The sequence below is a fragment of the Cydia strobilella genome, chromosome 6 (genome assembly GCF_947568885.1).
Source record: "Cydia strobilella chromosome 6, ilCydStro3.1, whole genome shotgun sequence".
Classification (NCBI taxonomy): Eukaryota; Metazoa; Arthropoda; class Insecta; order Lepidoptera; family Tortricidae; genus Cydia; species Cydia strobilella.
The window spans coordinates 5,620,893-5,633,738 of record NC_086046.1 but is presented as its reverse complement, the minus strand read 5'-3'; the positions used below and the strand labels follow the sequence as shown (position 1 = coordinate 5,633,738).

The 12,846-nt window shown below is 39.7% G+C and overlaps 3 protein-coding genes across 6 annotated transcripts in view; 2 read left to right on the top strand and 1 right to left on the bottom strand.

Moving 5' to 3' along the window:
• The window catches only part of LOC134742379 (probable tRNA (uracil-O(2)-)-methyltransferase), a 300,106-nt gene that overhangs the window by 245,914 nt on the left and 41,346 nt on the right, over positions 1 to 12,846 (bottom strand). The gene's annotated exons all lie outside the window — the stretch shown is intronic.
• The window catches only part of LOC134742391 (3-oxoacyl-[acyl-carrier-protein] synthase, mitochondrial), a 68,423-nt gene that overhangs the window by 20,002 nt on the left and 35,575 nt on the right, over positions 1 to 12,846 (top strand). The window lies entirely within an intron of this gene.
• Positions 1 to 12,846, top strand: part of LOC134742025 (transcription activator GAGA-like) — a 34,346-nt gene that overhangs the window by 4,246 nt on the left and 17,254 nt on the right. For 2 of the 3 annotated variants that reach the window (XM_063674944.1, XM_063674943.1), the window contains exons 2-6: positions 1,194 to 1,379; positions 1,694 to 2,189; positions 2,279 to 2,335; positions 7,182 to 7,306; positions 10,704 to 11,026. In XM_063674944.1, the coding sequence (XP_063531014.1) occupies positions 1,194 to 1,379; positions 1,694 to 2,189; positions 2,279 to 2,335; positions 7,182 to 7,306; positions 10,704 to 11,026 (1,187 nt within the window). Of the gene's footprint in view, positions 1 to 1,193; positions 1,380 to 1,693; positions 2,190 to 2,278; positions 2,336 to 2,591; positions 5,421 to 7,181; positions 7,307 to 10,703; positions 11,027 to 12,846 lie in introns of those variants that run through there. The other variant, XM_063674945.1, reaches the window with a different exon arrangement.

The following is a 12,846-nucleotide window of genomic DNA, read 5'->3' as shown; positions in this document are numbered from 1 at the left end:
TAAACTGATGATTCGGCAAACCTGAAAATTAAGTAAATCTAATTTATACTAGCCATGATTATATTCATGTAACAGAGTTGTACCTTACACATTTTATGGTTGACACAATCTTATCACAAATTAAAATCATCGAAATTATAGATCAGATGTTTTTTGGCGTCAAAGATAATTATAGGTTGCTTATGCAACAAGCACATAGATAATTCAGTGATTACTTTTATTACATAATATAACAAAATCAAAGGAATTTAATATCGAGTAACATGATAGGTATAGCACATTGTGTATTACATTACTACTATTTAATTTTACTATGAGCTACTTGATTCTATGAGCGCTTTTATGACGTCATAGTTTTATAACAAAAATGTGACAGATTTGTTTTTATGTGTTAACGTCCGACGTTCGGTTTTGAACGCGACATTGTACCATATGTACCTGCTGGCTCGGAGAAAGACTTTCTATTACGCAATTTTTAAGTAGGTATATTGTTATACGCAAAATCTCGTTTTAGTACAAATATACATCAATCAAATATATAATATGCCCCTCAATAAATTTAGGTTTCTAATGAAGAAGATCGACTCTCCTAACTGCGACATCTGTAGATCAGTAGAAATGTCTATCACATTCTAGTAGAGTGTAGTAGAAATCGCACCCTTAGGGAGGCGCTCATAACTTCAGCTAATCTAATGCCATATGACATCGGTGCATTTATACACATTCTTGGTAACCCAACATCGGACACGGCACAAACGGTGTATAGATTGGCTGAAGCTAGGCTTAATAAATAGATTATAGTTGTTCTGAAATTATAAGAAGCGGACTTAATAGGGCCGATATGTACAACAGTATAAAGGTCCTGTAAAATAATAAAAAAATATATATATATATATATATATATATATATATAATATATCAGTGTCACTCAAAATAGGCGCCAGTCTTCGTGTTGCGCAAAATCGCCTGAACTACAATACAATAATACATCAAAATATAAATTATACGGTTCATGTATGTACCTATACCTATTACAGGCCTTAACAATGTACCGAGTGTACAGTTTTGTTTCTTATTAAAAATAGAAGAATGTTTCCTTTAAGTAAAATGAGCTAACTTAAGGTTTTAAGGCACTTTCCCTCCAGGGCTCATGAATTTTTTCCACCCTGTCTAACTTGAGCGGTTTGTTCCAGAACAACCCATGTCCACACCCCATAATATTCATGCGCGACTGCGAAGTGTCGCACGTTCGCGCGCTCCTGCAGTTCATGTACGCGGGGCAGGTCAACATCGCTCAAGCGCAACTGACTGCGTTCCTGCGCACTGCTGATGCGCTTCAGATCCGCGGTCTAACGGACTGCTCGCAGCACAACGACAAGGTACGACTGCGGTTCATGTACGCGAGGCAATTCAACGTCGCTCAAGCACTACCGACTGCTGTCCGGCGCACTGCCGATGCTCTGCAGATCCGAGGTCTGATCGACCCCTGCAGTACAACTGTACGGAATTACGGATACACACAGAGCCAGTGGGTTTAGGCTTGTCATGAATACGCACGATTATCCATTCTTTCTTATTAAACTCGTGGGTTGAGGTGTCCTAATGCCTTAGTGCTCCCAAACACTTAATTAATTGCACAATTAGCTTGCGGACTGTTATAAGTGTTGGTTTGACATTATCGTTCTGTTTACAGAAAGTGAATCGAAAATCTCCTCCTTCCCAACTCCGTAATTTGCTCAGCGCCAAGCCGTCACAGTCTACCTCCTCCTCCAAAGCCGCAAGCCAAACCGTCGACGCGCCCGACGACCCCGACAACACCGCCAGTCGCCGCTCCACTATCAATTCTCCCGATGCTGCCAGAAACAATCTCACTGATGAAACTCCTTCCCAAACGTCTAGTCAAATGAGGCCTAATAATGATGACTATAACGAATGCACCTACCCGACTATAAGGGTGAAAACTGATCTCGAAGCTACCGATGTCAAGACCGAAGAGAACGACATTCTCATGGATCCGGGAGGCTCGGACCGACCCGATGTAAAGTGTCAAGACTTCAACGCGTCCGATCTTTTAGAACCAAAAATGGAAGTCATGGAACAGGAGGCCAGCGACGAAGAGCGCTCCAGTTTCCCGCAGATTTACTACAACGAGAACAACACACTCGCGAACCCCTTCGCGGCCCTGCAAGGTCAGTCAAAATAATCTTTGTAACTTTTGTTAATTTGTACTTGGAGTCTTCACGCGTGACTAACAATCGTTTTTTTATTGGTCCTTTAGGAAACGTGGATCTCATGAGCGGAATAAACGCCGACGTCCGGGAAGACAGCGCGGAAGGTAAATATTGTCATATCTGTTATCACTATCACATCATTATCACACGCACACGTCGACTCGGACAGCCGCGCCCCCGGCGAACCTTTAGCACAGTAGTAGAGGAGGCGGTCGGCTTGGAGCTCGGTGCTCGGTGCTCGGTGCACGGTGCAGGTGGCTAGGCGCGCGGGTGTCGGGCGACGGCGGCAGCCGCAGCGTCTCCGTCGGCGGCGGCGACGCTGCGGCTGGGCAGGCAGTGCGAACGTGGTGTTGTTGGCAGCGGGCGGAGGCGGAGGGGTGCGCTGCTCGCGCTGCGGCCGCCGGTACAGCAACGCGTCCAACCTGCGCCAGCACGTGCGCCTCATCCACGAGGCGCAGCCCGTGGCCTGCGCTACGTGCGGGCGCTGCTTCAAGACGCCGCTGTACCTGCGCCGCCACACGCTGGCGCAGCACCTGGGCCGGCTGCAGCCCGCCGCCGGCAAGAGCCCGCCGCCGCTCGTCGCCCAGCCCGCGCAGCCCGCGCAGCGCTTCCCCATGTAGCCTCCGCCGAGGACCGCCCGAGCGAGAGATGCGGTCGCGCGTCTTAACCTAGCGTTGCAGCACTAGCGATCCGCCCGCCTCGCATTCCTATTTCACTAAAAATATATATTTTTATCGCACGTCTGCTCTAAAGTATAATCCGGTACGTTTTATGTCGTCGAGGGGCGTATCGCATCTCTGGCTCCGGGTATGTGACTTTAAGGTCGTAATGAAGACTGTCAGTAGATTTATCTAGTCTGTGATCGGAGTGTCGCCGGGGGCCTATCTGCCGTCACACCTTTCCGCTTATTGCGTGCCTTTCGATAAATATACCGAGTGCCAGATGTAGGTTGCTTTGACGAGTCCCCGTTCCCCGTTTGTTGATCTGTTAATCTTTGATGATAGCTCCCTACTACCTATATTCGGTTCGGCCGCGCTTATTCAGAGACCTCGCGGTGGCGATTATGTTGTTTACTGGGAAGTACTCTCGGGAACAATGCGATGAGTCAGTGGCTAACGGGGCCTCGTTAAAGGGAATACACAAGTACCTTCCTTTCTGACAATAGACTGATTGTTGTTAAAGCATTTGTTGCGACCGGTGCTGATTTTACATGAACATAGGTTATTTACAGGTTACAATGTACATACATTATACATACACGTTATCCACAAATTGCCCGCCGCTTGCCGCCGCATCTAGAAGTAAATAAGGTGTATTTTCATAATAGAGAGTAATTTTTTGTACCGCGTGGCGGCGGAGGGCGGCGCGCAGTCCGTTTTCTTTGTCGAGTCCGCGAACTGGTGTAGTTCTCCCGAGATACATTATATTCGCCCACAGCAATAGTGATATTTTTATACACAATAGATTTTATCTTTACACAATGTTATTGTTGAGTGATTGGACGGCTCCCGGTTAATAGTTTGTAAAGTGTCTGATGAAAATGATCATTACATTAATAAATGTCTTCAAATTCATATATTGTCTAGAAGAATATAATAATTAATTATTTAATATTAGTTACGGTTTATAGTGAAACATATAGTTTGTCATAGTTCTCTGAATCGCGCTGGGTCGCGTTTTTTAATAAAGGAGACGATTAACAAGAGGTGTAGTTTAGTCAACGATATACACTTATTTTTGTAATTAGCTTTTTAATTTTGATTCATCAATTTTTGAGTCGCGATTGAAGGTGATAAAATTTTGCCATGGTATCACATCTAGTCATTTCCCAGCAAAAGCATTTAGAAAAACGTTTATTTAAAGGTATATATGATTAGGGTTGTGAATTACAATATTAGTTTATCATTTTAAAATTAAAGGATTTCAAAGTGACTATTTCTTACGATGATCTCTAAATTTCCATTTGCATTTATTTTATACTGTATAACTTAAAGTTATAATACAAAGTCTAATTGAATCCCAAAAATAATCCTAGATTATATTGATTGCAATAATATAAATTATTCATGGAAATAATCGCTTATATTAATCTATTAGTAAGGTAATTTGAAAAAGCACTTTCGAATTTCAATAATTTTAATCCAATTACTAAGTTAAGAGTGCAGCTTCATAATCATAATCGATCGAACGAGTATGTGTAATGTTTAGAAAATGATCTCTTCGCACTTGCTGAGTTTAATAGTAATTTTTGGAACTAGGAATTTTATCAATACAATGTTTATGAATGTAAATTAAAATAATATTATAACACCGTCGGAACATTATTTCATAATAATTATCGAATTGTTTTATCATGTCGTTTACACTGTTCTGGCTTACGCCGTAGTCCTAGGGCGTAATGGCTAAGAACCTTGCATCTAAACTGGGCGTTCCGTTTAGGCCAATACTTTGATTCGCGAATTTTGATTTTGAATCACGCCACGTTGGAATTGCCGTTTCTTATCTACAGGATGGTTCTCTCTAAGTAGCTGCGTAATGCGTGTTGAAAGCAGCTGTTCAAGAACGAGATGAAGAGGGCCTACCGCGAAACACGAAACTCGAAATTTCGTTATATGCCGTCTCTATCGCTCAAATATGCAAATGTGATAAAGAGGCAGATAACGAAATTTCGATTTTCGTGTTTCTCGGTAGGCCCTCTGAATGGGGAACATCATTCAAGATGTTTCGCGTCTTCTTACTTACTTAGTTTAATGGCCTAGGCGGAACGTACAGTTTGGTCGTTGGTGACCCTTCTTGCAATAGGTATTTAATTTAAGACTTCTGTAACGACAATATATATGCACTATAAAGGACTCAGTTTACTTGTTACACGTTTTACACACAACACCACACTGCGAATAGTTATATCATACATTTTCTTACATACATGATTAAAATGACGTATCATCACAGTACAATTTATAACTATAAAGTATAAAGGGAAAATAATTGAAACAATTTAGATGACAAATTTTAATCATGTGAGAAGAAACGCAATAGAAATAAATACGTATTTTCGTTTTTAAATAAAACAGATATATTTGTTTGTTTTACTGTAGAACTGTTAATTTTAGGTTGTATATATCGTTCATCATTATGTACATAATTATTGTAATTTTTTACTAAATATCAGAAAATAAAGTTCTACAAAGGCATAAGTGTTTAGTTGTTAACGCTAACGTCGCTAACGCAATACATGTTATTCTTAATTATACTTTCTGATGCCATAGGTACGTACATTTTATTAACTTTTGTTGCATTTCTTTATTGGACGCTAATGATCAATGAGTCATTAAGATCCCGTTGTCGAATTTGGTCTCAAAAACGTAAAATTGATAGATTTAGTCGCTGAAATTGTACAGGCGAGTTCATAATTATGTATACATTTCTTTAATTTTATGGTTAAGTAATTCCGGTAAAGACCATGTATTCTGCGATTATCAGCGTCGCCAAATGTTAATTGACTACACTTGTACGTGACAGTTACAACAATGCTGTGGTCAAATATTCAGCCCATTTTCAAACGAGTTTTTAAACAGATGTCTGAAGGCCGAAAAATCGAAACACGTTATCTGCCTCTATCGCTCTTGCATATTCGAGCGATAGAGAGGCAGATAAAGAAATATTCGAATTTAGTATTTCGCATGAATTACCGGCTACACTTTTATCTGACAAATTTTAAATCTTATTGCAAGGCGATAAGGCCCACTAATGGTCAAATAAGAGTGATGCTGTTAGTACCTTCGATGTTATAAATAGAAACTTGTTATTAAGCTATTTTGTGCCGAAATAGATAACTAGATGGATTCATACGAGGAGGCTAACTTGATGACCACAATCATTGTTGGTAACTGTCACGTGAGAGTGGTAACGTTCTGTCGAAAAAGATGAGAATTAGGCTGTGGTATCGTATACAACGAATGACAACGTATGTTAGTTAGCTTAAATTGCGAAATATACTTGTTTATTTAGCTTTTAAGAACTAATTTGTTCAAGAAGGTTGCTCAAGACAGATAGGCATAGAAGGATCTTGTGGAGGCCCTATGCACCTCCGGCGTGCCCTAGGACATACAACGATTTGTTCAATACGTACATTTTGATTTAGTTGATTACATACTTACGTTTTTTTGAAATAGGTAAGTTATCACAATTTCAGAACCCTGTTGATTGAACTGTAGTACAGAAATTTAACATATATCTAAAATATATTGAATAACATAAAGCCATGCCTACGACAATTCTCATCTTCTTTGGAACGTTTCACTTCATTTGGACAGTGTTTGCCTTTACTCTTTATCACTTTAAATCCTCAATATTGCGATATATTCAGCAAACGCGGCCATCTGAAATGATCGACACAATGACATGTGTATTTATGTCAGCCCGGGAAAGAAGTTGCATTTTCTTTATCCATTACTCCATTTTGACAAAGGGGACACATACATTGTACACGGGTGTTGATAAAGAAAGCCACGGATCGCATGATTAAGGTCCTGTGTGCAGCGAGGAAACTACGCGGTTCCATATTTGCGCGATTCTTACTTGTAGGTATACCAAAGTAAAAGAAAATGTTCGGACGCCATCAAGTGATTAAAAACGATGATTTATAGCTCGTTTGCACTAGGCCACCTGCCGTTATCGAAGGTCCCTTTTAAATGCATTGCACATTGCACGGACGTCGGTTGACTGTCGAATTCGGCTTATGATCCAATACCTATAAATGCGCTTTGGAACTGCGTAGTCCCCTCTCCGGACAGCGAAATTCTAAGATCATCTGTCTTCAAAAGCGATAGACGATGGAGACAGACGGTCTTTCGAATTTCGAAGACCTGCGTAACGCTTTTTGTATGATTAGCGATATGATACGGCCTTTACCCCGTCTCGTTAGTGTAATGTATGATGGTTTGTCAGCGGGGCGGTGGGATGGACGCCGCAACCGCCCGGTGCCGGACGCGGTGTGGCTAGAGCAGCACCGCCGCGCGCTGCCCTTCGTGCTCAAGCGCGAGAACGAAAGAGGCGCTGTCGCACCACGGCTGGTAAATATGTTTTATTACTTTATTTTCTTATGGTTTTGTGTGACAGCAGTCAGCTGACATATGTTAGACGCATCATACGGTCGCGGACGTGGGACACTAATGGCGGAGCGTCCTCAGGCCGCTTGTATAGGCAAGTCTGTTGGTTTCACAGAAGAATTGTCCGTGTTCGGCGACGATGTCTTGTTTTCTTGGGTGTAGGTGCCGGTAGCCACATGCAAAACTGACGTAGGGGAGAGTGGGGGAATTGTGAACGGCGGGTTATTTTGAACAGTGAGAGATATATATAGTACTTCTATATGCACTAAAAAATCTTGAGTATGTTTATCGTAAACATCAAGTAAGTACCCCTCTTATGCCTAAGCCACTGTTAGCTGTTAGATTCGGATTTACGATTAATCATACAAATATTAGGTATAATTTTGTTATAATTTTTATCACATGTGGAATTCTTCGAGTTGAAGACTCCATATCTTGTTATTATCTTGTAATTAGTATCTGCTTTCAAACTCACCAAAAATAAAATCATGAGATTCAAGAGTGATAATCATTTTGATTGGTATTGATCACGGGGTAATTAGGAACTAAGGAAATCAGGACGCTTCCAATAACGCATAACGCATGGGGCGTTCTTAATTATTACTACTAGATTCTGATTGAACTTCCCATATTTTTTGTACTTTGCAATTTGTTTTGTATGCTATGAAATAAAAAATGAAAAGTGATACTAGACTAGTTTGAAACTCTTCAATGTTTCCATTTCCCTCGTGGCCGTGGACTGTTTATTTCGTCCAAATTTAGTATGATAACGTTTATTTTGACTCACCGACAGTCCGGCACTGTAAGGCCGTTTACATTTTCTTCCCGTATGCCAGCCGACGTGTTAAATTTATCTTCTGGGTTAAAAGGTCATTTCCGCCTACCTACACTAATCTAAATAGCTTTCTTGCGAAATGGTAACCACCATGTTTGAACATAGTGGTTACAGGAGTACTTTACTACTTTTGTGAGAACGCTATTGGAATTAGCCTACTGTAGGTATAAATGTTTGTAAAATACTTTATTTTGATCACATTAGAGTCCATTTCACTATATATTTGGGTGCCAGCAATGCGTAAATAATTTAATCTAGTCTAGACTCAATCATCAATTTTATATAAACAAAACAACTGAAACTTGTAGCTATTAGGTTTACAAATAAGTATGTGTAGCTAGTTTTAAAATTTACGCGCGTTAGGTACATAAACTTCTGATAACATTGGGTTTGTTTCAAAATTTAAGTTAATTACATATTAGGTTTACATAAGATGACGAAATTGACTCTTGATAACAATTTATTCAACATAGGCACCATTTTGGGTGGTCTGATAACAAATATTGGTACACATCATGAGATGATGCCGTCTGGAGGTACCTTATTAGTCAGTAGAATGACCTAACGTCCCACTGAAACCCGGTTTGTAGTTTTAGTGCTACTTATTACCAACAACATAATGAAACTCCAATAGATTTTTTTTAAATATGGTACATTAAAACTCTAGCATGCATACAGGGTTTTTTTATTCAATGTTTAGCCATATTTTGTGAGGTGAATATATTATTATAATAAAGGTCATGCTGAGCAACTTTTGTTATGGGACCAACCCCGAAATCTCGACTAAAAGAATTGGCTGTTTCATCTGCTCTCATATTACAAGTAATACAGACTCTGTAAGGGCACAGCAATTTAGTGTTATACTTACCTACATACTTTTTAGGGTTCCGTACCCAAAGGGTAAAAACGGGACCCTATTACTAAGACTCCGCTGTCTGTTTGTTCGTCTGTCACCAGGCTCATGATTCTCATGAACCGTGATAGTAGAACTGTTGCCGCTATGACAAACAAATGCTAAAAACAATAAAATAAATTTAAGTGGGGCTCCCATACAACAAACGTCATTTCTAAAAACTTTCTGCACCTACATTGCACATTGCACAGCCATGTTGGTAAACTTAATAACAAATTTATAAATTTTGGCTGATTAGATATCGATGTTTCGTATGGGAGAGCCAAATTATTTTTCGCTATCTCTAGCTAGCTAGCTAGCTTGGAACAGTAAAAGTTGCTCAGTACCTATATTTACAGTACCGGCCAATAATATATTACCTTTGAGTGTTTTTGTATAAGCTTGTATAGAGTAAACAATATAGGTTAGTTTGTAGATTGCATATTTTACTACTCATTTTATTCAAATATAAATATATGATGAATATTTCAATGAATTACTGTGAATTACAATATACAGGTTACTCAGCATATTACTAAAAAACCTCTAGTAAAAAAATGAAGTTTAAAAAAACCTGTATGAAAAAACCATTACATAAGACCAATTTTTCTAATCGCCCGTATAAAGGAATACTACTAGACTACCTAAAGCAGTGAGGTAGAAGTCACTCACAAATATACATATATAAAAAGTTATACCGTAAAAACATGGAGGTGATATATTATTGGCCGGTACTGTATATGTAATTAACTCGCAAATTGGACGGGTTGAAAAAAACGTGCCGTATTATAATGTTTTATTTTAGTTAATTAAACGTTCAAAATTATAAGGCTAAATATGTCACATTAAACTCGGATCTCTGGGCAAACATAAAGTAACTATATAATGAATATTTGCTGTGAGATATGGGAGCATGAACCTAGCCAGTGCCTGATTGCAGTCATGGGTCGAAAGCTAAGGACAAAGTTCTTTCCCTACGTTATCGCTTCTCTAAATAGTGCGCAGATAGCTGTCATCAAACTATACATAGTACGCTATACACGGCCACCTCTGGCGTAACAAGGTGGATTTTCCATAATAATTTACAATGTCTTAAAATGGAAGGAGAGGTCAACGTTAGGCTGTGAAACTAGTTTCCACCGACACTAGACGGGATATTTTCTAGTTTATGTCTGTGACAAAGCTACGTCAGCTATGAAAATAAACACATTTTGGCTACAATGTAAATTCTTAGGTATATCGATAGAGCCGATATTATAAATACTGACGGTAAAGAAGTTAGTCACATTTATTTGCAAGTAATTTCCTAATAACATTTAAATGCAAAAATATATTTAGTCTTAATTGTGTTTTTTTTATTACTTTTATGGAGAAAGACGAGCTCTTATTTAAAAGTACCAAAAACTAAAATCACTCTTTAAACGTGTAAATACACCGAATGAGTGGTGTACATAACGATGAGGCAATTGTTAATTTCCTTATTAGGTGATTGCGTAATGATAACAGATGATATCACAAATTGGTGCCCTCAGATATGTTACTACATCTACATTATAGTGAGATATAACCTTATTTGAGACAAATTGGCTTAGGGTTATCATTATCACTTATCATGTTGATGAATTTGTGTTCAGATAAAACTCGGCGAGGGCGTGGAAATTCGCGAGGAGCTGCTCCGGGGGGTGAAGTGGGGGGATTATAGGAAGGTGACGCGGGGGTTAGCCGCAGCGCTGTTCTCGCCTATAGAGCTGGCTACCTGCTCCGTGACGGGGCAGCGCTGGTCGCGGGCGGGGCAGGAGTCCCGGCCCACGAAGCCGCCGTTGGACCGCCGCCGGGTGCACGCGCTCATATCCTACGTGAGCCGACACTTCCCTGACGTGGAGGTGTCCCGCATAAAGCAGGTGCTCGCGTATAAGTGCAAGGAGAACTGCGCGGCGCTTAGGATGAGAACTGCGAGGTAAGTTGCTTCAAATTATCTCTGCGGTCGCGAGATCGTATTTGATTAGTATCAGCCATAGACAAGCGAATACTAAGATGCTTAAAGTAGTGTACAACGTAACCGCAAATTTGCTGCTGAAGGGCTATACCTACTGGGAATGGGGTACATAATGTATGGGGCCGTACAACTATCTAATTCAGCTGTTTAAATAGCTATAATATTTTGCATAACTTTACTCCTTTTAGTATTTCTTATCTATGGTATAAAGAGAGAATGTTGGAAAAGAATATCACTTTCTAAATGACACCATCGTATGAAACCATTGACACCCTTACATCTACATCTTTCGACTTACGACTTATTTTTAGATAGTGATATTCTATTTCAACTGTTAACTCTCCGGAAAGCATGTCCTGGGACGAGATTTATTTGTTTCGTGGCTCCATATATGTAACATAAATTTAACACATGGCTTCTACTTCATATTTCCATAAATTTCATGTCTTTGTTTATTTGAATACAAAAGGAATTCATTACGATGAGATCCATTGTGAATACACAGTACAATTATGTGAAATGTTCAACAAACAAGACCATTAATCAAGTCCCATAAATAACCGAAATTATCAATAATAGACGCCCCGCGTGTAATCTTCGTAGGTATTATACCTATCTAATATATTTCACATGGCGTTGTTTGTAAACATATCAAAGTACAATGGCTTGAGACTAGAGAATGATAGTCCTGGTCAGTGAAACGCCCATTGCGATGGCGAAATGTACTCCTTTACGTTATCGTGACGAGGCGTCGCTGGATGTCTCATTATCTTTGTTCTAAGAACACTATAGATACGGTTTTGTTAACCGGCCTCTAATCGGCTACAGCAAATGAATAATAAAGACTGTTGATCGGTATCCATCACCGACCACAGAACGAACAAGAGGGAGTTAAAATCCCCAAGCAGCTTTCAACAATTTGTAGCGAGATGACCCTCAAATTCGTTAGCCATATTATACACTCTGACTAATAACGGCTGGATAGGAGCATTATACCAGTAAAGAGTGAGTGCACCAAAGGGCCGATAGCTACAGAGAGGTGTACGTAATACCATCAAGATGGATTGTGGACAGCCCGCGGGACCTTCGATCGCGTTACGGTTCTCAGTCATGACGATACAATCAAAAAGAATCTGCATACAAAGTCGTTTTCGTTTTGACGGGTAGTATGTTTGAAATGTAGCAGGCAAGTGAAGTTGAAGTTTCCGATTTAAGTCATAAGAAGGCATGACACTCTATCGAGCATGATGGGGGTGAACTGTAGCGGATTGACCTGCTATTAAGGTGAAGTGTTAATGTCAAGTTTAAGCTTTTGATTTACATAGACCACACGGTGGCAGAGCCTCCAACGCACACGCTTCCCTTTTCCACAGCAATATCTCAGGCAAATATAGAACAAAGCAATTTATTTTAAAACTCGGGTAACTCACATTATGGCGTTATTGCCAAGTGGACCATCTACAACGGTGGAAAGACACACGTCTATATTACTTACTTGTCTCTATCTTACCTAATAACAAATACCCTTATCTTTCTGGGTCCAACTTGGCTATATACAGCGAATTTGGGAGCGTGTAACTTTTATATTTAGTTATAGAATAGATTATAAGCATAGAAGGTCCACTGTCTAGCAAAAGCGACGTTAAGAAGAATAAGAATCTAAATCGTTTATACCTCTTCGCATTACGATTTGGCATTTTGGCCTCTAGGTTTGTCAAGCATACACCACATATACTTTTACCCAGCAATACCGTAGCGCAATAGTACATTTCGATGCTAGT